Consider the following 27,945-nt stretch of genomic DNA (forward strand, 5'->3'; position numbering starts at 1 on the left):
TTTTTATGTTAAATAATAAGATGCATTATGATGTTGACAGAAATTCTGACTTGATGCTGTAGCCGTCCGTTTGGTTCTCAGAAAATAAAGAGAAAGAACCAACTATTCTCCAACCCAGTATCTCTGGACGCTTACAACAACATCATGACTTGGATCCAGATTGAACCGTTACCGAATCCATAAAAAAAAAATATGTATATATTTTTTTTAATTCTTTTTTTTAATTCTTCCGCGACGCAGGAAGACTGTTTTCCCTGGAAACCGTTTTCATCGTTCGCACTTCCGGCTGTATCCTGCTCTGGATCCAGCAACATATATCGTCGCTGCAGCACCTCGGCTCGGCATCCCGGAGACTCACTAGTCGGTGATCAGCAGCACCATCAGCACCATCAGCTGAGGCTCAGATGTGTGTTAGATAGCTAGTAGCAGCTGGAATCAACCAAGTCAGGACAGGACGCTGCTCCAACACACAACACGGAAGACCATTTCTTATCACTACTACACCTCTCTACGTCAACTGTTGCTGTTTTTCCCACATTTTAAATGAATCTTGTAAGGTATGTGGTATTGGGTTTTTATCATTTGCCCTAAATGTGTAACATTAATTTATTTATGATTTATTTATCGTGACGTCCAGTTAGTAAGACGTTATATCAACGTGAATGTGTTGGTTTGATAAGCCGAACATGCACATATCAATAACCAGCTGTGATGTTGCTAACCTATTTGGGACTCACTGTGACTGCTGCCCTATATTAGTTTGGTTTATGTAACGCTATTATTTAGTACAATACGACAATGATGATAATAATACAATAATAATGAGGTGGAAAACCGTTGGAATGGTTGAAGGTATGAGTTCTGTCTACGTCGCTTGGGAGATGATCTGTTTTACAGTAGAATAACGAATACCGATTATGGTCCTTATCGATAATACCGACCTGGAACCGAAAGGACCGCACAGGGACGTACAACTTTTACTAATCTATTTAATGTAAATGTCCTTGTACAGGCTGCACTACCATGGCCAAGTTGTTTCCATGGTTTCTGATTTAAAGTAGTTATATCATCAGATGACATCAGACTGATGCATTTACACCAGTAGACTTTTACTAGTGTGTGGGCTTACCCCAGTTTTGTCAGTAAGCAGGGTGGTTCTGTACATCTGACTATTGGTGGATAGTTCAATCAATGTTAGCCTAGGTGTGTGTGTGTGTGTGTGTGTATAAACGGTGAGAGGAGATGACAGATAAGTAGTTGTATTGTTACTATCCTCCTGTACTACTACGCCACTTTGTCTTGAAGCAGACAGACAGACAGGTCTGACCACACTGATTACAGACAGACAGACAGACAGGTCTGGACACACTGACTACAGACAGACAGACAGGTCTGGACACACTGACTACAGACAGGTCTGGACACACTGACTACAGACAGGTCTGGACACACTGACTACAGACAGACAAACAGGTCTGGACACACTGACTACAGACAGACAGACAGGTCTGGACACACTGACTACAGACAGACAGACAGGTCTGGACACACTGACTACAGACAGACAGACAGGTCTGGACACACTGACTACAGACAGACAGACAGGTCTGGACACACTGACTACAGACAGACAGGATACTGCAGTCAGAAAGAGAGACTGTCACACATACAGAGTCTGGACTCGGTGTAGCCCTGCTGGTCTTTGGCTCTGTGATCTGTTGGTCTGGCCTGGCCATGTGTGTGTGGCCTGGGGCTCAGATCATTAACAGACAGCTTGATAACCTAATTAACAGAACTGCCAGCTGTCTGTATATGGAGGGATGGTGGGGAGGGGGAGGGATGGATGGTGGGGAGAGGGAGGGGTAGAGATGGAAAGAGAGGGGGTAGAGAGAGAGATGGGGGGGATGGTGGGGAGGGGTAGAGATGGAGGGGAGGGAGGGATGGATGGTGGGGAGGGGTGGAGAGCGAGGGAAGGATGGATTGAGGGGAGTGATGTGGGGAGGGGTAAAGATTGATAGAGAGAGAGGGTAGAGATGGAAAGAGAGAGCGAGAGAGGGGTGGAAAGAAAGAGGAAGGAGGAAGTCCCTGTATTCAGGCCAGGTGCTGTGTGTTTAGAGCCTAGAGAGGGACAATCTCTACCTACTTTATAGTGTTTAGAGACTAGAGGGACAACCTCTACCTACTTTATAGTGTTTAGAGACTAGAGAGGGACAACCTCTACCTACTTTATAGTGTTTAGAGACTAGAGAGGGACAACCTCTACCTACTTTATAGTGTTTAGAGACTAGAGGGACAACCTCTACCTACTTTATAGTGTTTAGAGACTAGAGGGACAACCTCTACCTACTTTATAGTGTTTAGAGACTAGAGGGACAACCTCTACCTACTTTATAGTGTTTAGAGACTAGAGGGACAACCTCTACCTACTTTATAGTGTTTAGAGACTAGAGAGGGACAACCTCTACCTACTTTATAGTGTTTAGAGACTAGAGAGGGACAACCTCTACCTACTTTATAGTGTTTAGAGACTTGAGGGACAACCTCTACCTACTTTATAGTGTTTAGAGACTAGAGGGACAACCTCTACCTAGTTTATAGTGTTTAGAGACTAGAGAGGGACAACCTCTACCTACTTTATAGTGTTTAGAGACTAGAGGGACAACCTCTACCTACTTTATAGTGTTTAGAGACTAGAGAGGGACAACCTCTACCTACTTTATAGTGTTTAGAGACTAGAGGGACAACCTCTACCTACTTTATAGTGTTTAGAGACTAGAGGGACAACCTCTACCTACTTTATAGTGTTTAGAGAGACAACCTCTACCTACTTTATAGTGTTTAGAGACTAGAGAGAGACAACCTCTACCTACTTTATAGTGTTTAGAGACTAGAGAGACAACCTCTACCTACTTTATAGTGTTTAGAGACTAGAGGGACAACCTCTACCTACTTTATAGTGTTTAGAGACTAGAGAGGGACAACCTCTATCTACTTTATAGTGTTTAGAGACTAGAGAGGGACAACCTCTACCTACTTTATAGTGTTTAGAGACTAGAGGGACAACCTCTACCTACTTTATAGTGTTTAGAGACTAGAGGGACAACCTCTACCTACTTTATAGTGTTTAGAGAGTAGAGAGGGACAACCTCTACCTACTTTATAGTGTTTAGAGACTAGAGGGACAACCTCTACCTACTTTATAGTGTTTAGAGACTAGAGGGACAACCTCTACCTACTTTATAGTGTTTAGGGACTAGAGGGACAACCTCTACCTACTTTATAGTGTTTAGGGACTAGAGGGACAACCTCTACCTACTTTATTGTGTTTAGAGACTGGAGAGGGACAACCTCTACCTACTTTATAGTGTTTAGAGACTAGAGGGACAACCTCTACCTACTTTATAGTGTTTAGAGACTAGAGGGACAACCTCTACCTACTTTATAGTGTTTAGAGAGGGACAACCTCTACCTACTTTATAGTGTTTAGAGACTAGAGAGGGACAACCTCTACCTACTTTATAGTGTTTAGAGACTAGAGAGGGACAACCTCTACCTACTTTATAGGGATGAGGGTGATGTTGCTCCTCTTCATGGTCTTGGGTCAATTTTGCATTTTATCCACTAATGGTTAAGGTTATGATTGGGAGAGGGGAAACTGATCCTAGGGCTGTACCTAGGGGAAACTGATCCTAGGGCTGTACCTAGGGGAAACTGATCCTAGGGCTGTACCTAGGGGAAACTGATCCTAGGTCTGTACCTAGGGGAAACTGATCCTAGGGCTGTACCTAAGGGAAACTGATCCTAGGTCTGTACCTAGGGGAAACTGATCCTAGGTCTGTACCTAGGGGAAACTGATCCTAGGTCTGTACCTAGGGGAAACTGATCCTAGGTCTGTACCTAGGGGAAACTGATCCTAGGGCTGTACCTGGGGGAAACTGATCCTAGGGCTGTACCTGGGGGAAGCTGATCCTAGGGCTGTACCTAGGGGAAACTGATCCTAGGTCTGTACCTAGGGGAAACTGATCCTAGGGCTGTACCTAGGGGAAACTGATCCTAGGGCTGTACCTAGGGGAAACTGATCCTAGGGCTGTACCTAGGGGAAGCTGTACCTAGGGGAAGCTGATCCTAGGTCTGTACCTTGGGGAAGCTGATCCTAGGGCTGTACCTAGGGGAAACTGATCCTAGGGCTGTACCTAGGGGAAGCTGTACCTAGGGGAAGCTGATCCTAGGGCTGTACCTAGGGGAAGCTGATCCTAGGGCTGTACCTAGGGGAAACTGATCCTAGGGGGCTGTACCTAGGGGAAGCTCGTACCTAGGGGAAGCTGTACCTAGGGGAAACTCATCCTAGGTCTGTACCTAGGGGAAACTGATCCTAGATCTGTACCTAGGGGAAACTTCACCCCAGAACACATTACAGAGACTTACTGGGCCAGGAGTCTGTGTGTGACAGACTGGGGTTGAACCCTGTGACTGTGTTAGCCAGTTGAGCTAAAGCCCTGGGAGCTAATGCAACTCTTCGTGTGTGTGTGCGGTGGTGACAGTGACTCGGTTCTTTCACAGGGACAGGAACACACACCACCCCGCCTCTTTCTATGTGGCCCAGATATAACCGCTGACGTTACACACACACACCGTGTCTACATGTCTTGTGTGTGTTCCTGTCTCCACACATCCTCTTTTCTTCAGGCTAATTTAATCACTGAGAAGAAAGGAGGGGAGAGGGTGATGGATCTGGGAGTGAGGAGAAGGATGGGAGGAGAGAGGGATGGAGGGAGAGATGGATCTGGGGGTGAGGAGAAGGATGGAGGGAGAGATGGATCTGGGGGTGAGGAGAAGGATGGAGGGAGAGATGGATCTGGGGGTGAGGAGAAGGATGGAGGGAGAGATGGATCTGGGGGTGAGGAGAAGGATGGAGGGAGAGATGGATCTGGGGGTGAGGAGAAGGATGGAGGGAGAGATGGATCTGGGGGTGGGAGGGAGACAGGGATGGAGGGAGAGATGGATCTGGGAGTGAGGAGAAGGATGGGAGGAGACAGGGATGGAGGGAGAGATGGATCTGGGAGTGAGGAGAAGGATGGGAGGAGACAGGGATGGAGGGAGAGGAGAGAGAAGAGGAAAAGGGAGTTTTCAGTGACATAAATTCCTTGCTCGGGGGTTTCCATGGCTACAGTGACATCACCACTCTACAGCTACGTCGGGTGTGTGTGTGTGTGTGTGTGTGTGTGTGTGTGTGTGTGTGTGTGTGTGTGTGTGTGTGTGTGTGTGTGTGTGTGTGTGTGTGTGTGTGTGTGTGTGTGAGAGAGAGACAGACTTCTTATTTCGGCCTCAGTTGATCCGTGGTTACTGGCAGTTGCCAGGCAACTGTAGTCATGGCAAAAAGCAGGTTTCTGAGAGAGATTCCAGAACTCTGTTATCAATCAGAGATGTTCTTTCAATCAGACAAAACTAACACAGACTGATGGAGGGAGGTGGAGAGAGACAAAATGGGGGGAGCAGGAATGAATAGAGAGGGAGGGGGCAGTATCATTTAATAACATGTAGTCAGTGATGTTACTGTCAGAACGAGGAGTAACATTTAATAACATGTAGTCAGTGATGTTACTGTATGAACGAGGAGTAACATTTAATAACATGTAGTCAGTGATGTTACTGTATGAACGAGGAGTAACATTTAATAACATGTAGTCAGTGATGTTACTGTCAGAACGAGGAGTAACATTTAATAACATGTAGTCAGTGATGTTACTGTATGAACGAGGAGTAACATTTAATAACATGTAGTCAGTGATGTTACTGTCAGAACGAGGAGTAACATTTAATAACATGTAGTCAGTGATGTTACTGTATGAACGAGGAGTAACATTTAATAACATGTAGTCAGTGATGTTACTGTATGAACGAGGAGTATCATTTAATAACATGTAGTCAGTGACGTTACTGTCAGAACGAGGAGTAACATTTAATAACATGTAGTCAGTGATGTTACTGTCATGAACGAGGAGTAACATTTAATAACATGTAGTCAGTGACGTTACTGTCAGAACGAGGAGTAACATTTAATAACATGTAGTCAGTGATGTTACTGTCATGAACGAGGAGTAACATTTAATAACATGTAGTCAGTGATGTTACTGTCAGAACGAGGAGTAACATTTAATAACATGTAGTCAGTGATGTTACTGTCATGAACGAGGAGTAACATTTAATAACATGTAGTCAGTGATGTTACTGTCAGAACGAGGAGTAACATTTAATAACATGTAGTCAGTGATGTTACTGTCAGAACGAGGAGTAACATTTAATAACATGTAGTCAGTGATGTTACTGTCAGAACGAGGAGTAACATTTAATAACATGTAGTCAGTGATGTTACTGTCAGAACGAGGAGTAACATTTAATAACATGTAGTCAGTGATGTTACTGTCAGAACGAGGAGTAACATTTAATAACATGTAGTCAGTGATGTTACTGTCAGAACGAGGAGTAACATTTAATAACATGTAGTCAGTGATGTTACTGTCATGAACGAGGAGTAACATTTAATAACATGTAGTCAGTGACGTTACTGTCAGAACGAGGAGTAACATTTAATAACATGTAGTCAGTGATGTTACTGTCAGAACGAGGAGTAACATTTAATAACATGTAGTCAGTGATGTTACTGTATGAACGAGGAGTAACATTTAATAACATGTAGTCAGTGATGTTACTGTATGAACGAGGAGTAACATTTAATAACATGTAGTCAGTGATGTTACTGTCAGAACGAGGAGTAACATTTAATAACATGTAGTCAGTGATGTTACTGTATGAACGAGGAGTAACATTTAATAACATGTAGTCAGTGATGTTACTGTCAGAACGAGGAGTAACATTTAATAACATGTAGTCAGTGATGTTACTGTATGAACGAGGAGTAACATTTAATAACATGTAGTCAGTGATGTTACTGTATGAACGAGGAGTAACATTTAATAACATGTAGTCAGTGACGTTACTGTCAGAACGAGGAGTATCATTTAATAACATGTAGTCAGTGACGTTACTGTCAGAACGAGGAGTAACATTTAATAACATGTAGTCAGTGATGTTACTGTATGAACGAGGAGTAACATTTAATAACATGTAGTCAGTGACGTTACTGTCAGAACGAGGAGTAACATTTAATAACATGTAGTCAGTGATGTTACTGTATGAACGAGGAGTAACATTTAATAACATGTAGTCAGTGATGTTACTGTCAGAACGAGGAGTAACATTTAATAACATGTAGTCAGTGATGTTACTGTATGAACGAGGAGTAACATTTAATAACATGTAGTCAGTGATGTTACTGTCAGAACGAGGAGTAACATTTAATAACATGTAGTCAGTGATGTTACTGTCAGAACGAGGAGTAACATTTAATAACATGTAGTCAGTGATGTTACTGTCAGAACGAGGAGTAACATTTAATAACATGTAGTCAGTGATGTTACTGTCAGAACGAGGAGTAACATTTAATAACATGTAGTCAGTGATGTTACTGTCAGAACGAGGAGTAACATTTAATAACATGTAGTCAGTGATGTTACTGTCAGAACGAGGAGTAACATTTAATAACATGTAGTCAGTGATGTTACTGTCAGAACGAGGAGTAACATTTAATAACATGTAGTCAGTGATGTTACTGTCAGAACGAGGAGTAACATTTAATAACATGTAGTCAGTGATGTTACTGTCAGAACGAGGAGTAACATTTAATAACATGTAGTCAGTGATGTTACTGTATGAACGAGGAGTAACATTTAATAACATGTAGTCAGTGATGTTACTGTATGAACGAGGAGTAACATTTAATAACATGTAGTCAGTGATGTTACTGTCAGAACGAGGAGTAACATTTAATAACATGTAGTCAGTGATGTTACTGTATGAACGAGGAGTAACATTTAATAACATGTAGTCAGTGATGTTACTGTCAGAACGAGGAGTAACATTTAATAACATGTAGTCAGTGATGTTACTGTATGAACGAGGAGTAACATTTAATAACATGTAGTCAGTGATGTTACTGTCATGAACGAGGAGTAACATTTAATAACATGTAGTCAGTGATGTTACTGTCAGAACGAGGAGTAACATTTAATAACATGTAGTCAGTGACGTTACTGTCAGAACGAGGAGTAACATTTAATAACATGTAGTCAGTGATGTTACTGTATGAACGAGGAGTAACATTTAATAACATGTAGTCAGTGACGTTACTGTCAGAACGAGGAGTAACATTTAATAACATGTAGTCAGTGATGTTACTGTATGAACGAGGAGTAACATTTAATAACATGTAGTCAGTGATGTTACTGTCAGAACGAGGAGTAACATTTAATAACATGTAGTCAGTGATGTTACTGTATGAACGAGGAGTAACATTTAATAACATGTAGTCAGTGATGTTACTGTCAGAACGAGGAGTAACATTTAATAACATGTAGTCAGTGATGTTACTGTCAGAACGAGGAGTAACATTTAATAACATGTAGTCAGTGATGTTACTGTCAGAACGAGGAGTAACATTTAATAACATGTAGTCAGTGATGTTACTGTCAGAACGAGGAGTAACATTTAATAACATGTAGTCAGTGATGTTACTGTCAGAACGAGGAGTAACATTTAATAACATGTAGTCAGTGATGTTACTGTATGAACGAGGAGTAACATTTAATAACATGTAGTCAGTGACGTTACTGTCAGAACGAGGAGTAACATTTAATAACATGTAGTCAGTGATGTTACTGTCAGAACGAGGAGTAACATTTAATAACATGTAGTCAGTGATGTTACTGTCAGAACGAGGAGTAACATTTAATAACATGTAGTCAGTGATGTTACTGTCAGAACGAGGCAGAACGCTGATTGTTCTGTTTGTTGTCTGTTCTGAATTCCAGATTTATGAATAACAGAGTTCCGTCCAATAAGAGGTATCAACCCACAGACTATGAACATGCTGCAAACTGTGCTACACACGCGGTGAGACACACACACACACACACACACACACACACACAGAGAGAAACACACACACGCACACACACGCGGTGAGACACACACAAACATATACACATACAAACACACACATACACATACAAACACAAATACATACATACCGAAACAAACACACACACAATGAGACACACACACACACCGTGAGATTATAATCATGATTATAATCTAACAATGCCAGGTAGCAGACACTTTTGTCCAAAGCGACTAACAGTCATGTGTGCATACATGTTATGTTTGGGTGTTCCTGGGAGTTGAACCCACTGAGCTACAGAGGACCACCGTGTTATGTTTGGGTGGTCCTGGGAGTTGAACCAACAGAGGACCACCGTGTTATGTTTGGGTGGTTCTGGGAGTTGAACCCACTGAGCTACAGAGGACCACCGTGTTATGTTTGGGTGGTCCTGGGAGTTGAACCCACTGAGCTACAGAGGACCACCGTGTTATGTTTGGGTTGTCCTGGGAGTTGAACCCACTGAGCTACAGAGGACCACCATGTTATGTTTGGGTGTTCCTGGGAGTTGAACCCACTGAGCTACAGAGGACCACCGTGTTATGTTTGGGTTGTCCTGGGAGTTGAACCAACAGAGGACCACCGTGTTATGTTTGGGTGGTCCTGGGAGTTGAACCAACAGAGGACCACCGTGTTATGTTTGGGTGGTTCTGGGAGTTGAACCCACTGAGCTACAGAGGACCACCGTGTTATGTTTGGGTGGTCCTGGGAGTTGAACCCACTGAGCTACAGAGAACCACCGTGTTATGTTTGGGTTGTCCTGGGAGTTGAACCAACAGAGGACCACCGTGTTATGTTTTGGTGGTCCTGGGAGTTGAACCCACTGAGCTGCAAAGGACCACCATTGTTGAATCGAATAATTTGTGTGTGTGCTCTATTTCCTGCAGCTGTGGGTAATCCCCAGCCTATTGGGCAGCTCTGTGCTGCACTTCCTGTCTGAGGACCAATGGGAGCGTGTCTCAGCCTGGCTCTATGGGGCGGGGCTCACCTCCCTCTTCCTCATCTCTACTCTGTTCCACACAGTGACCTGGAAGAAAAGCCACCTACGGTACACACACACACACAGTCACGCACACACAGTCACGCACAAAAACACTTTTGATTTTTCTCTCCCCCCCTCTATCCCTCTCTCTTACCCCCCCTGTCTCTCCCTCTCTCTCTCTCTCCTCTCCCCCCTCTCCCTCGCTCTCTATCCCTCTCTCTTACCCCCCTGTCTCTCTCTCTCCTCTCCCCCCTCTCCCTCTCTCTCTATCCCTCTCTCTTCCCCCCCTGTCTCTCCCTCTCTCTCTCCTCTCCCCCCTCTCCCTCTCTCTCTATCCCTCTCTCTTACCCCCCTGTCTCTCCCTCTCTCTCTCCTCTCCCCCCTCTCCCTCTCTCTCTATCCCTCTCTCTTACCCCCCCTGTCTCTCTCTCCTCTCCCCCTCGCTCTATCCCTCTCTCTTACCCCCCGTCTCTCCCTCTCTCTCTCCTCTCCCCCTCTCCCTCTCTCTCTATCCCTCTCTCTTACCCCCCGTCTCTCCCTCTCTCTCTCTCTCTCCCCCCTCTCCCTCTCTCTCTATCCCTCTCTCTTACCCCCCCGTCTCTCCCTCTCTCTCTCTCTCTCTCTCTCTCTCTCTCTCTCTCTCTCTCTCTCTCTCTCTCTCCCTCTCTGGGAGGGGATTAGAGTTATATTAATATATTATTGTCATTACAGAGATGGTAATGTTTGTCTCTGCAGGGTTATTCTGTGGTTCTAGTGTAAAGATATTATCATGTTATAACAGGGTTGTAGTAATGGTCTATACTGCGGTTTAGGGTTAGATAGTATGTAGCCTGTAATAATTTCTCGGTAGGGCGTTGTTTCCACATTAACAAAAAAAAAAAAGAGTCAGTTCAGAACAAAATCTTATTTACAATGACGGCCTACCGGGGAACAGGGGGTTAACTGCCTTGTTCAGGGGCAGAATGACAGATTTTTACCTTGTCAGCTCTGGGATTCCATCCAGCAACATTTCGGTTACTGCCCCAACACTCTAACCACCAGTCTACCTGCCGATCTGTGTATAAGGTTAGGGTTAGGTAGTGTATATGGTTAATAGCAGCAGTATGTATAATCATGTTCTGTATCTCTCTAGGTCTGTGGAGCACTGTTTCCACATGTGTGACAGAATGGTGATCTATTTCTTCATAGCAGCCTCCTACGCCCCCTGGTGAGTCAGAGGTGCTACTGCAGCCTCATTGTCAAACTACACTACACTACTGTCTCTATAACCACTACTGTCTCTGTAACTAGACTACACTACTGTCTCTATAACTAGACTACACTACTGTCTCTATAACTAGACTACACTACTGTCTCTATAACTAGACTACTGTCTCTATAACCGACTACTGTCTCTGTAACTAGACTACACTACTGTCTCTATAACTAGACTACACTACTGTCTCTATAACTAGACTACACTACTGTCTCTATAACTAGACTACACTACTGTCTCTATAACTAGACTACACTACTGTCTCTATAACTAGACTACACTACTGTCTCTATAACTAGACTACACTACTGTCTCTATAACTAGACTACACTACTGTCTCTATAACTAGACTACACTACTGTCTCTATAACTAGACTACACTACTGTCTCTATAACCACTACTGTCTCTATAACCACTACTGTCTCTTTAACCACTACTGTCTCTCTAACTAGACTGCACTACTGTCTTTATAACTAGACTACACTACTGACTCTGTAACTAGACTACACTACTGTCTCTATAACTAGACTACACTACTGTCTCTATAACTAGACTACACTACTGTCTCTATAACCACTACTGTCTCTATAACCACTACTGTCTCTATAACTAGACTACACTACTGTCTCTATAACTAGACTACACTACTGTCTCTATAACTAGACTACTGTCTCTATAACTAGACTACTGTCTCTTAACTAGACTACACTACTGTCTCTATAACTAGACTACACTACTGTCTCTATAACTAGACTACACTACTGTCTCTATAACTAGACTACTGTCTCTATAACTAGACTACACTGTGTCTATAACTAGACTACTGTCTCTATAACTAGACTACACTACTGTCTCTATAACTAGACTACACTACTGTCTCTATAATTAGACTACACTACTGTCCATATAACTAGACTACACTGTGTCTATAACTACACTACTGTCTCTAACTAGACTACTGTCTCTATAACTAGACTACACTACTGTCTCTATAACTAGACTACACTACTGTCTCTATAACTAGACTACACTACTGTTTCTATAACTAGACTACTATCTCTGTAACTAGACTACACTACTGTCTCTGTAACTAGACTACACTACTGTCTCTATAACTACTATTGTCTCTATAACTAGACTACACTACTGTCTCTATAACTAGACTACACTACTGTCTCTATAACTAGACTACACTACTGTCTCTATAACTAGACTACACTACTGTCTCTATAACCACTACTGTCTCTATAACTAGACTACTGTCTCTATAACTAGACTACACTGCTGTCTCTATAACTAGAATACACTACTATCTCTATAACTAGACTACACTACTGTCTCTAACTAGACTACTGTCTCTATAACTAGACTACACTACTGTCTCTATAACTACTACTGTCTCTATAACTAGACTACTGTCTCTACAACTAGACTACACTACTGTCTCTGTAACTAGACTACACTACTGTCTCTGTAACTAGACTACACTACTGTCTCTATAACTAGACTACTGTCTCTATAACTAGACTACTGTCTCTATAACTAGACTACTGTCTCTATAACTAGACTACACTACTGTCTCTATAACTAGACTACACTACTGTCTCTATAACTACTATTGTCTCTATAACTAGACTACACTACTGTCTCTGTAACTAGACTACTGTCTCTATAACTAGACTACTGTCTCTATAACTAGACTACTGTCTCTATAACTAGACTACTGTCTCTATAACTAGACTACACTACTGTCTCTATAACTAGACTACACTACTGTCTCTATAACTAGACTACACTACTGTCTCTGTAACTAGACTACACTACTGTCTCTATAACTAGACTACACTACTGTCTCTATAACTACACTACACTACTGTCTCTATAACTACACTACTGTCTCTATAACTACACTACTGTCTCTATAACTAGACTAGACTACTGTCTCTATAACTAGACTACTGTCTCTATAACTAGACTACACTACTGTCTCTATAACTAGACAACTGTCTCTATAGCTAGACTACACTACTGTCTCTAACTACACTACTGTCTCTATAACTAGACTACACTACTGTCTCTATAACTAGACTACTGTCTCTATAACTACACTACTGTCTCTATAACTGGACTACACTACTGTCTCTATAACTACACTTCTGTCTCTATAACTAGACTACTGTCTCTATAACTAGACTACACTACTGTCTCTATAACTAGACTACACTACTGTCTCTATAACTAGACTACTGTTTCTATAACTAGACTACACTACTGTCTCTATAACTACTACTGTCTCTATAACTAGACTACACTACTGTCTCTTTAACTAGACTACACTACTGTCTCTTTAACTAGACTACACTACTGTCTCTATAACTAGACTACACTACTGTCTCTATAACTAGACTACACTACTGTCTCTATAACTAGACTACACTACTGTCTCTATAACTAGACTACACTACTGTCTCTATAACTACACTACTGTCTCTATAACTAGACTACTGTCTGTATAACTAGACTACACTACTGTCTCTATAACCACTACTGTCTCTATAACTAGACTACACTACTGTCTCTATAACTAGACTACTGTTTCTATAACTAGACTACACTACTGTCTCTATAACTACACTGCTGTCTCTATAACTACTATTGTCTCTATAACTAGACTACACTACTGTCTCTATAACTAGACTACACTACTGTCTCTGTAACTAGACTACACTACTGTCTCTATAACTATACTTCTGTCTCTATAACTACACTACTGTCTCTATAACTGGACTACACTACTGTCTCTATAACTACACTACTGTCTCTATAACTAGACTACTGTCTGTATAACTAGACTACACTACTGTCTCTATAACCACTACTGTCTCTATAACTAGACTACACTACTGTCTCTATAACTAGACTACTGTTTCTATAACTAGACTACACTACTGTCTCTATAACTACACTGCTGTCTCTATAACTACTACTGTCTCTTTAACTAGACTACACTACTGTCTCTTTAACTAGACTACACTACTGTCTCTATAACTAGACTACTGTCTCTATAACTAGACTACTGTCTCTATAACTAGACTACTTTCTCTATAACTAGACTACACTACTGTCTCTATAACTAGACTACACTACTGTATCTATCTCTATAGTCCAGAGCTTCTCCACAGTCTTCAGTTGTTATAACAGCAAAGGTGGGACCAACTCCACAGTAAACTTTCAGCACGCTTTATGGGGAAGAACACTCAACAACCACAGCACTCACACAAATGAAATTGATGATAAAATGATTGTGGGGGATGTCTTGTTAGACTTCAGTGCGGCTTTTGACATTATCGATCATAGTCTGCTGCTGGAAAAACGTATGACTTTACACCCCCTGCTATAATGTGGATAAAGAGTTACTTGTCTAACAGGACACAGAGGGTGTTCTTTAATGGAAGCCTCTCAAATATAATCCAGGTAGAAGCAGGAATTCCCCAGGTTAGCTGCTTTTTTTTTTTTTTTTACAAATGACATGCCACTGACTTTGAGTAAAGCCAGTGTGTCTATGTATGCGGATGACTCAACACTATACACATCAGCTACTACAGCGACAGAAATGACTGCAACACTTAACAAAGAGTTGCAGTTAGTTTCAGAGTGGGTGGCAAGGAATAAGTTAGCCCTAAATATTTCTAAAACTAAAAGCATTGTATTTGGGACAAAACATTCACTAAACCCTAAATCTCAACTAAATCTTGTAATAAATAATGTGGAAATTGAGCAGGTTGAGGTGACTAAACTGCTTGGAGTAAGCCTGGATTGTAAACTGTCATGGTCAAAACATGTTGATACAATAGTAGCTAAGATGGGGAGAAGTCTGTCCATAATAAAGTGTTTCTCTGTCTTCTTAACAACACTATCAACAAAGCAGGTCCAACAGGCCCTAGTTTTGTCGCACCTTGACTACTGTTCAGTCATGTGGTCAGGTGCCACACAAAAGGACTTAGGAAATTTGCAATTGGCTCAGAACAGGGCAGCACGGCTGGCCCTTGGATGTACACAGAGAGCTAACATTAATAATAAGCATGTCAATCTCTCCTGGCTCAAAGTGGAGGAGAGATTGACGACATCACTACTTGTATTTATGAGAGGTATTGACATGTTGAAAGCACCGAGCTGTCTGTCTAAACTACTGGCACACAGCTCGGACACCCACCCATACCCCACAAAACATGCCACCAGAGGTCTCTTCACAGTCCCCAAGTCCAGAACAGACTATGGGAGGCACACAGTACTACATAGAGCCATGACTACATGGAACTCTATACCACATCAGGTAACTGATGCAAGCAGTAGAATCAGATTTAAAAGGCAGGTAAAAATACAACTTATGGAACAGCGGGGACTGTGAAGAGACACAAACATTGGCACAGATACATGCACACACACACGATAGCATACGCACTATACACACACACACACACACACACACACACACACACACACACACACACACACACACACACACACACACACACACACACACACACAATAGCATACGCACTATACACACACACACATAGATTTGTGGTAGGGGCAGAGTAGGGGCCTGAGGGCACACAGTGTGTTGGGAAATCTGTGAATGTGTTGTAATGTTATAAAATTGTATAACTGCCTTAATTTGCTGGACCCCATGAAGAGTAGATGCTGCCTTGGCAGGAACTAATGGGGATCCATAATAAACCCCAGGAAGAGTAGCTGCTGCCTTGGCAGGAACTAATGGGGATCCATAATAAACCCCATGAAGAGTAGCTGCTGCCTTGGCAGGAACTAATGGGGATCCATAATAAATACAAATACAAATATTAATGCCCATGATTTTGGAATGAGATGTTTGACGAGCAGGTGTCCACATACTTTTGGTCATTTAGTGTAAGGATAATAATCTACCATTATAATATCTGTGATACCAGGCTGCATGTATGTATATAATAATGATACCAGGCTGCATGTATATATATAATAATCTACCATTATAATATCTGTGATACCAGGCTGCATGTATGTATATAATAATGATACCAGGCTGCATGTATATATATAATAATCTACCATTATAATATCTGTGATACCAGGCTGCATGTATATATATAATAATGATACCAGGCTGCATGTATATATATAATAATCTACCATTATAATATCTGTGATACCAGGCTGCATGTATATATATAATAATGATACCAGGCTGCATGTATATATATAATAATCTACCATTATAATATCTGTGATACCAGGCTGCATGTATATATATAATAATGATACCAGGCTGCATGTATATATATAATAATCTACCATTATAATATCTGTGATACCAGGCTGCATGTATATATATAATAATATACCATTATAATATCTGTGATACCAGGCTGCATGTATGTATATAATAATGATACCAGGCTGCATGTATATATATATAATAATCTACCATTATAATATCTGACATATACTGTACTACACTAGTCTGGACTACAGCATCATATACTGGACTACACTAGTCTGGACTACCGCATCACATACTGTACTAGACTAGTCTGGACTACATCATCATATACTGGACTACACTAGTCTGGACTACAGCATCATATACTGTACTACACTAGTCTGGACTACAGCATCATATACTGGACTACACTAGTCTGGACTAGATCATCATATACTGTACTACACTAGTCTGGACTACATCATCATATACTGGACTACACTAGTCTGGACTAGATCATCATATACTGGACTACACTAGTCTGGACTACATCATCATATACTGTACTACACTAGTCTGGACTACAGCATCATATACTGGACTACACTAGTCTGGACTACATCATCATATACTGTACTACACTAGTCTGGACTACGCTAGTCTGGACTACAGCATCATATACTGGACTACACTAGTCTGGACTACAGCATCATATACTGGACTACACTAGTCTGGACTACAGCATCACATACTGTGCTACACTACTCTGGACTACACTAGTCTAGACTACATCATCATATACTGTACTACACTAGTCTGGACTACGCTAGTCTGGACTACAGCATCATATACTGTACTACACTAGTCTGGACTACATCATCATATACTGGACTACACTAGTCTGGACTACAGCATCACATACTGGACTACACTAGTCTGGACTAGATCATCATATACTGTACTACGCTAGTCTGGACTACATCACCATATACTGGACTACACTAGTCTGGACTACAGCATCATATACTGGACTACACTAGTCTGGACTACAGCATCATATACTGGACTACACTAGTCTGTACTACACTAGTCTGGACTACATCATCATATACTGGACTACACTAGTCTGGACTAGATCATCATATACTGTACTACACTAGTCTGGACTACATCATCATATACTGTACTACACTAGTCTGGACTACATCATCATATACTGGACTACACTAGTCTGAACTAGATCATATACTGGACTACACTAGTCTGTACTACACTAGTCTGGACTACATCATCATATACTGGACTACACTAGTCTGGACTAGATCATATACTGTACTACACTAGTCTGGACTACAGCATCATATACTGGACTACACTAGTCTGTACTACACTAGTCTGGACTACAGCATCATATACTGGACTACACTAGTCTGTACTACACTAGTCTGGACTAGATCATCATATACTGTACTACACTAGTCTGGACTACAGCATCATATACTGGACTACACTAGTCTGGACTACAGCATCATATACTGGACTACACTAGTCTGGACTACAGCATCATATACTGGACTACACTAGTCTGGACTACAGCATCATATACTGGACTACACTAGTCTGGACTAGATCATCATATACTGGACTACACTAGTCTGGACTAGATCATCATATACTGTACTACACTAGTCTGGACTACATCATCATATACTGTACTACACTAGTCTGGACTACACTAGTCTGGACTACATCATCATATACTGGACTACACTAGTCTGGACTACATCATCATATACTGGACTACACTAGTCTGGACTACACTAGTCTGGACTACATCATCATATACTGGACTACACTAGTCTGGACTACATCATCATATACTGGACTACACTAGTCTGGACTACAGCATCATATTCTGTACTACACTAGTCTGGACTACACTAGTCTGGACTACATCATCATATACTGGACTACACTAGTCTGGACTACAGCATCATATACTGGACTACACTAGTCTGGACTCCATCATCATATACTGTACTACACTAGTCTGGACTACACTAGTCTGGACTACATCATCATATAATGGACTACACTAGTCTGGACTACACTAGTCTGGACTACATCATCAGATCAGTCTACTGAACTTGTGAATATGATGACCTTGTTTTGTGTGTAGTCTGTTTAAAGTATGTGATGTAACATGAATATTATCCAGGTTGAACCTGCGGGAGCTAGGACCCTGGACCTGTCACATGAGGTGGTTGGTCTGGGTGATGGCCTCTGTCGGAACCACATACGTCTTCTTCTTCCACGAGAGGTAACGTGTTTGTGGATGAGGGGGTGTGTGGGTGTCTTCTTCCACGAGAGGTAACGTGTTTGTGGATGAGGGGGTGTGTGGGTGTCTCTCTCTCCCTTGTCTCTCTCTCTCTCTCTCTCACTCTTTCTCCTCTCTTTCACTCTCTTCTCTCCCCTTCTCTCTCTCTCCTTGTCTCTCTCTCCCCTTCTCTCTCTCCCTTGTCTCTCTCTCCTTGTCTCTCTCTCCCCTTCTCTCTCTCCTTGTCTCTCTCTCCCCTTCTCTCTCTCCTTGTCTCTCTCTCCCCTTCTCTCTCTCCCTTGTCTCTCTCTTCCCTTCTCTCTCTCCCTTCTCTCTCTCTCTGTCTCTTCTTGTCTCCAGGTATAAGCTGATGGAACTGATCTGTTATACAGTGATGGGAGTGTTCCCAGCCTTGGTCATCCTGTCCATGGTGAGACACTTTTAGGCATCAAACTCCAAAAATGCTCAAATCGGGGATATTGACTTGCATTGGTTTTGGGGCACAAATGCAAAAAAAGTTAGCATTTTAAGACGGTGGCCAGGTAAACGAAACCAAAGCATCGAAAGCTTTCTCTTGTCCGTAGACTGCTTACTGGGTAAGAACCAGTATGTTATAATCATAATAACACATGGGACTTTAAAAAGAACTTTAGGTCCTCAAAGTCTCTTTTACAATTGTAGAAATGAAACAAAAAACAGTAGTCAAAACAAAACAACACAAGGCTAAACAAAAACAGAGAGAACGGTGGGCTCAAGGAGGGGAAAGAGTGTGATGGATCAGTGTATGAATTATTAACCATGTTTGAGAGAGAATGTAATTTGGGTGGACCGTCCCTTTAACCCTTTTTGTCCCCCTGTAGCCGGACCGTGAGGGGCTGTGTGAGTTATTAGTGGGCGGTGCCTGTTACTGTCTGGGCATGGTGTTCTTCAAGAGTGATGGCCTCGTCCCATTCGCCCATGCTATCTGGCACCTGTTTGTTGCCATGGGAGCAGGCGTCCATTACTACGCCATCTACCGATACCTCTACACGCCAGCAGCCAATCAGATGAAGACATCCAGATGACACACGGAGACCGGGGGCGAGGGGTGATGACGTCACAGGAAGTTGAAGGAAGGAGTGGACTTGTGAAGAAGTGATGTCAAGAAAGGAGGGATGGAGAGATGTGAATTTAACCATAGAAACATGGAGAGATGTGAATTGAACCATAGAAACGTGGAGATATGTGAATTGAACCATAGAAACGTGGAGATATGTGAATTGAACCATAGAAACGTGGAGAGATGTGAATTGAACCATAGAAACGTGGAGAGATGTGAATAGAACCATAGCAACATGGAGAGATGTGAATTGAACCATAGAAACGTGGAGAGATGTGAATTGAACCATAGAAACGTGGAGAGATGTGAATAGAACCATAGAAACGTGGAGAGATGTGAATTGAACCATAGAAACGTGGAGAGATGTGAATAGAACCATAGCAACGTGGAGAGATGTGAATTGAACCATAGAAACGTGGAGAGATGTGAATTGAACCATAGAAACGTGGAGAGATGTGAATTGAACCATAGAAACGTGGAGAGATGTGAATTGAACCATAGAAACGTGGAGAGATGTGAATAGAACCATAGAAACGTGGAGAGATGTGAATAGAACCATAGAAACGTGGAGAGATGTGAATAGAACCATATAAACATGGAGAGATGTGAATAGAACCATAGAAACGTGGAGAGATGTGAATAGAACCATAGAAACGTGGAGAGATGTGAATTGAACCATAGAAACGTGGAGAGATGTGAATTGAACCATAGAAACGTGGAGAGATGCGAATTGAACCATAGAAACATGGAGAGATGCGAATAGAACCATAGAAACATGGAGAGATGTGAATAGAACCATAGAAACATGGAGAGATGTGAATAGAACCATAGAAACATGGAGAGATGCGAATAGAACCATAGAAACGTGGAGAGATGCGAATTGAACCATAGAAACGTGGAGAAATGTGAATAGAACCATAGAAACGTGGAGAGATGTGAATAGAACCATAGAAACATGGAGAGATGTGAATAGAACCATAGAAACGTGGAGAGATGCGAATTGAACCATAGAAACGTGGAGAAATGTGAATAGAACCATAGAAACGTGGAGAGATGTGAATAGAACCATAGAAACATGGAGAGATGTGAATAGAACCATAGAAACGTGGAGAGATGCGAATTGAACCATAGAAACGTGGAGAAATGTGAATAGAACCATAGAAACATGGAGAGATGTGAATAGAACCATAGAAACGTGGAGAGATTTATTATTTCACCTTTATTTGATCAGGTAGGCTAGTTGAGAACAAGTTCTCATTTACAACTGCGACCTGGCCAAGATAAAGCAAAGCAGTGCGACAAAAACAACAACAGGGAGATGTGAATAGAACTATAGAAACGTGGGGAGATCACTGGTTTATGTGTCCTGGACAGACAGGATGTAAATCACTGGTTTATGTGTCCTGGACAGACAGGATGTAAATCACTGGTTTATGTGTCCTGGACAGACATGATGTAATCACTGGTTTATGTGTCCTGGACAGACAGGATGTAAATCACTGGTTTATGTGTCCTGGACAGACAGGATGTAAATCACTGGTTAATGTGTCCTGGACAGACAGGATGTAATCACTGGTTAATGTGTCCTGGACAGACAGGATGTAAATCACTGGTTTATGTGTCCTGGACAGACAGGATGTAAATCACTGGTTAATGTGTCCTGGACAGACAGGATGTAATCACTGGTTAATGTGTCCTGGACAGACAGGATGTAAATCACTGGTTTATGTGTCCTGGACAGACAGGATGTAAATCACTGGTTAATGTGTCCTGGACAGACATGAGGTAATCACTGGTTTATGTGTCCTGGACAGACAGGATGTAAATCACTGGTTTATGTGTCCTGGACAGACAGGCTGTAAATCACTGGTTTATGTGTCCTGGACAGACAGGATGTAAATCACTGGTTTATGTGTCCTGGACAGACAGGCTGTAAATCACTGGTTTATGTGTCCTGGACAGACAGGCTGTAAATCACTGGTTTATGTGTCCTGGACAGACAGGATGTAAAGTTAGTTATGTAACCCTCCAGTGTAGTGCAGTGTAGTGTGCGTGCGTGTGTGTCCGTGTGTGGTAGAGTAGTCTAGAAGTGACAGACAGGATGTAAAGTTAGTTATGTAACCCTCCACTGTAGTGTGCGTGTCCGTGCGTGGTAGAGTAGTCTAGAAGTGACAGACAGGATGTAAAGTTAGTTATGTAACCCTCCAGTGTAGTGTGCGTGCGTGTGTGTCCGTGCGTGGTAGAGTAGTCTAGAAGTGACAGACGGTGAAGGTGTTTCTCCTGATTGTACTACTATTACATTCCAGTCTAGTGCAGGTATTATCACACTACAGACATTATTACTGTTATTGTTATTATTATTGTTATTATTATTACTATTATTGTTATTATTATTATTATTATTACATTCCAGACTAGTGCAGGTATTATCCTACTACAGCCATTATTATTATTATTATTATTATAGTTTTTTTATTACTATTATTGTTATTATTATTATTACATTCCAGACTAGTGCAGGTATTATCCTACTACAGCCAGTATTTACTACTACTACTATAATAATAATAATTTTATTGCTATTACTGTTATTATTATTACTATTATTACTAGTATTATTATTACTGGTATTACTATTATTACTGTTATTATTATTACTACCATTACTAGTATTATTATTACTACCATTATTATTATTACTAGCATTATTATTATTACTAGCATTATTATTACTAGTATTACTATTATTATTACTGTTATTATTTTTACTATTATTACTAGTATTATTATTACTATTATTATTATTACTGTTATTGTTATTACTAGTATTATTATTTGTGATGCACCGATATGACATTTTTGGCCGATACAGATATACAATATTTTCCTAGTTAAATAAAGGTTACACACACACACACCACTGACCAAAAGGTTATTTTGATGGCATTTACGTATGTCCCCGTTACCAGTAAAACATAATCAAAACCCATTTCTTTCACTTCTGTTTCGTTGTTCATTTGTTCAGTCGTTTCATTCTCAACCAGGAATTCTATGGAACATTGTTTGGGTCTTTGCGTGTCAAAAAATATACTATTTAACACTATTTGACGTGTCAAATAAGCTTGTTGACCAATTAGGACCTGACTATGACTGCCCGTCACATAATAATTGAAAGCGTTGATACATTTTTTTACATAGTTATTACACATTGATTACACTATCACTCGTATTTCATATGTCACAACGATTCATTGATACGTATGCTATGATGCTGGTAAAGTTGTCTCGCGCACCTACAGTGCTGGTCATAAAAAAAGCTAGCTAGCTCATGGATGCAAACAATGTTCTTCCCCAAAAACATAGCAAAATTACATCTGTTTCAGTAGCTATATAGCTAGGTGTCATCATCTAAAATAACTTAACATTTTTATTTATTTATTTATTTTTATTTTATTTTATTTCACCTTTATTTAACCAGGTAGGCCAGTTGAGAACATGTTCTCATTTACAACTGCGACCTGGCCAAGATAAAGCAAAGCAGTGCGACCTGGCCAAGATAAAGCAAAGCAGTGCGACCTGGCCAAGATAAAGCAAAGCAGTGCGACAAAAACAACACAGTTACATATTGGATAAACAAACCTACAGTCAATAACACAATATAAAAAATCTATATACAGTGTGTGCAAATGGAGTAAGATTAGGGAGGTAAGGCAATAAATAGGCCGTAGTGGCGAAATAATTACAATTTAGCATAAACCCTGGAGTGATAGATGTGCAGATGATGATGTGCAAGTAGAGACACTGGGGTGCAAAAGAGAAACAATAAATAACAATATGGGGATGTGGTAGTAGGGGGGGGCTATCTACAGATGGGCTATGTACAGGTGCAATGATCTGTAAGCTGCTCTGACAGCTGGTGCTTAAAGTTAGTGAGGGAGATATAAGTCTCCAGCTTCAGTGATTGTTGCAATTCGTTCCAGTCATTGGCAGCAGAGAACTGGAAGGAAAGGCGGCCAAAGGGGTGTTGGCTTTCGGGATGACTAGTGAAATATACCTGCTGGAGCGTGTGCTGCTATGGTGACCAGTGAGTTGAAATAAGGCAGGGCTTTACCTAGTAAAGACTTATAGATGACCTGGAGCCAGTGGGTTTGGCGACAAATATGAAGCGAGGGCCAGCCAACGAGAGCATAGAGGTTGCAGTGGTGGGTAGTGTATGGGGCTTTGGTGACAAAACGGATGGCACTGTGATAGACTACATACAATTTGCTGAGTAGAGTGTTGGAGGCTATTTTGTAAATGACATCGCCGAAGTCAAGGATCAGTAGGATAGTCAGTTTTACGAGGGTATGTTTGGCAGCATGAGAGAAGGATGCTTTGTTGTGAAATAGGAAGCCGATACCAGATTTAATTTTGGATTGGAGATGCTTAATGTGAGTCTGGAAGGAGAGTTTACAGTCTAACCAGACACCTAGGTATTTGTAGTTGTCCACATATTCAACCACTAGGTTAGTTAGGTGACCTGGGTTAGGTCTAGAAGGTCCCTCTGATGATTTAGAAACAGACAGTACAATATGGATGTTATAAGGTTTATATGTCTCAATATGTATGCTCACTTCTATAGTGTCTTTGGTTATTCTCCGAGGAACTGAGAGGAATGTCATCAATACTATTATCATTCTGTATATTATTATGTTGTCGTATTCCAATACATGACCTCTCCTGCCCTTCGCCCCTCTGATGTCCTTTATTCTGACAGCAGCAGAAAGCCCTTCCCAACCACTGATCTGTCACCAGCAGAAAGCCTTTCCCAACCGCTGCCCTGACAGCAGCAGAAAGCCCTTCCCAACCGCTGCCCTGACAGCAGCAGAAAGCCTTTCCCAACCACTGATCTGACAGCAGCAGAAAGCCCTTCCCAACCACTGATCTGACAGCAGCAGAAAGCCTTTCCCAACCGTTGCCCTGACAGCAGCAGAAAGCCCTTCCCAACCGTTGCCCTGACAGCAGCAGAAAGCCCTTCCCAACCACTGATCTGACAGCAGCAGAAAGCCCTTCCCAACCACTGATCTGACAGCAGCAGAAAGCCCTTCCCAACCACTGATCTGACAGCAGCAGAAAGCCTTTCCCAACCACTGATCTGACAGCAGCAGAAAGCCTTTCCCAACCACTGATCTGACAGCAGCAGAAAGCCCTTCCCAACCACTGATCTGACAGCAGCAGAAAGCCCTTCCCAACCGCTGCCCTGACAGCAGCAGAAAGCCCTTCCCAACCGCTGCCCTGACAGCAGCAGAAAGCCCTTCCCAACCGCTGCCCTGACAGCAGCAGAAAGCCCTTCCCAACCGCTGCCCTGACAGCAGCAGAAAGCCCTTCCCAACCGCTGCCCTGACAGCAGCAGAAAGCCCTTCCCAACCGCTGCCCTGACAGCAGCAGAAAGCCCTTCCCAACCGCTGGCCTGACAGCAGCAGAAAGCCCTTCCCAACCACTGCCCTGACAGCAGCAGAAAGCCCTTCCCAACCGCTGCCCTGACAGCAGCAGAAAGCCCTTCCCAACCACTGCCCTGACAGCAGCAGAAAGCCCTTCCCAACCGCTGCCCTGACAGCAGCAGAAAGCCCTTCCCAACCACTGCCCTGACAGCAGCAGAAAGCCCTTCCCAACAGACAGACAGCACACTACTACATTGCTAAACAGAGCGGTGCTATATAAAACTCCAAAGCAGCTTTCATTTGGGCAGTGTTCCCAGTTGGCTTGCTGTTGTGACCTCACACTGCTGTGTTTTATAGCACACTACCACAGTGACCTCCTGACCCTGACACAGTGACCCCCGACCTCGGACCAGACAGTATTGTAACACAGACGTAGCATTAAAACACATAGGCCTATGTAACGTGTGTAACATGTATGTGCTCTGCTGTAGGAGCACACTATCCTGTAGTGTTCTTAGCCTCCCCCCTCAAGATTCAGAAATGGCACCCTATTCCCAACATAGGCCACTACTTTCTTTTGATATGCGGGAGACCTGAGTTAGAACCACCGCGTGTCGCAGAACCCTCGGTCTGTTGCCATGGCGATGCCTTTTGATATGCGGGAGACCTGAGTTAGAACCACCGCGTGTCGCAGAACCCTCGGTCTGTTGCCATGACGATGCCTTTTGATATGCGGGAGACCTGAGTTAGAATCACCACTTGTCGCAGAACCCTCGGTCTGTTGCCATGGCGATGCCTTTTGATATGAGGGAGACCTGAGTTAGAATCACCACTTGTCGCAGAACCCTTGGTCTGTTGCTATGGCGATGCCCTGAATAAGCTAGGGGACTAAACCCGTCCCTCCTTCCCTCCACCGCTCACTAGAAAAGACTTGTCTTCTCTATTATGTCTTGTTGCTTCTTCTCCTTGGTCTCGTTAAACCAGTGTTCCTGATTCATGTGGTCAATATGTTGTTGTTGGGATTCTGATTTGTTATCATTATTCTATTTCAGTATTGCTCTTTAATGATGAGTCAGTTTGTGAATGAACTGGCTGACAACAGATGTACAAACAGAACCAATCACTTTAGACTAGGAGCCGTACGCAGACCAATCACACGTCAGAATAGGAGACGTACGGTTGATCACCAGTTTGGGATGGTATAGACTGCTCTTAATGCTGCAGTCTGTAATTTAGCTCGTCCCCTGTGGTCACAGGACGAAATGCACAAACAATCAACACTCAAAACAAACTCATTAAGCCAATCGATGCATAGACTCGTGAAGACCCTCTGTTTACAAACAATTGTTGGTGTCAGTAGGGAGTAGGACTAACAGTGTTCTACTGCCACAGACCGACTGGTGTTCTCCAGTCCTTATAACGGACGGTTATTACACTTCATAGACAGGTCATAGAGGTGTCATAGACAGGTCATAGAGGTGTCATAGATTGGTCATAGAGGTGTCATAGACGGGTCATAGAGGTGTCATAGACGGGTCATAGAGGTGTCATAGACGGGTCATAGAGGTGTCATAGACGGGTCATAGAGGGATCATAGACAGGTCATAGAGGTGTCATAGACAGGTCATAGAGGTGTCATAGACCGTTCATAGACAGGTCATAGAGAGGTTATAGACAGGTCATAGACTGTCACAGCAGTGTCATAGACAGCTCATAGAGGTGTCATAGACAGGTCATAGAGTTGTCATCGATAGAGCTACCATACATTTCTGTCAGATCTGTATTATGTATCTCATAGATCAGACAGACATGTTTTAGAACATATAGACAGGTTAACATGTTATAGAACTATAAAAGACTTATGAACACTGGTCTACGGCACTGAGAGTCTGTCTCTACTGCCACAACACCAGACCTGTTATACCATGATATAAGTATGTTATGAACATGTTATGAACATATTATAGATGTTTAATAAGGGTAGTCAGTCTCTCTACTGCCACAACACCAGACCTGTTATACCATGATATTAGTATGTTATAAACATGTTATGAACATATTATCGATGTTTAATAAGGGTAGTAGTGTCTCTCGACTGCCACAACACCAGACCTGTTATACCATGATATAAGTATGTTATGAACATGTTATAGATGTTTAATAAGGGTAGTAGTAAGTCTCTCTACTGCCACAACACTGCCTCAGACGTTGCCATGGATGTGTTTTCTAATGTAAATAAGTCACTCCCACTTTCTACACTGCCCATGGGCCTTTATAAACCCTCTTCACCCTCTTCCTCTTCATAGGAGCTCTATAACAGCGTGCATTGCTGCTCCATACATAGTGTTTATAATGCTATAAGTGTTTCTGTGGAGCTGGCCATTGGGCTGGACTACCATCTACAGAGAGCAGGGTTTTGTTTCCACCAAGCAGTAACACACCTGATGATTCTACTTGTCAAAATCTTTGATTTAATATTACTGTGATGATGATGAAGACGATGATGTGTTTTCTATGTGTCTGTCATTTTAATAACAAGCTTTTATATCAGTGAGA

At 42.0% G+C, this 27,945-nt stretch overlaps 1 protein-coding gene across 1 annotated transcript; it reads left to right on the top strand.

Moving 5' to 3' along the window:
• The first annotated feature begins 255 nt into the window (after positions 1-255).
• Positions 256-27,945, top strand: LOC106595590 (monocyte to macrophage differentiation factor 2). The gene is made up of 7 exons (XM_082958485.1): positions 256-557; positions 8,928-9,009; positions 9,943-10,103; positions 11,170-11,244; positions 18,772-18,873; positions 19,231-19,300; positions 19,731-27,945. The coding sequence occupies exons 1-7, from the start codon at positions 544-546 to the stop codon at positions 19,932-19,934; spliced, it is 708 nt and encodes a 235-aa protein (XP_082814611.1). The 5' UTR covers positions 256-543; the 3' UTR covers positions 19,935-27,945.

Source organism: Salmo salar, chromosome 12 (genome assembly GCF_965601325.2).
Source record: "Salmo salar chromosome 12, fSalSal1, whole genome shotgun sequence".
Taxonomy (NCBI): Eukaryota; Metazoa; Chordata; class Actinopteri; order Salmoniformes; family Salmonidae; genus Salmo; species Salmo salar.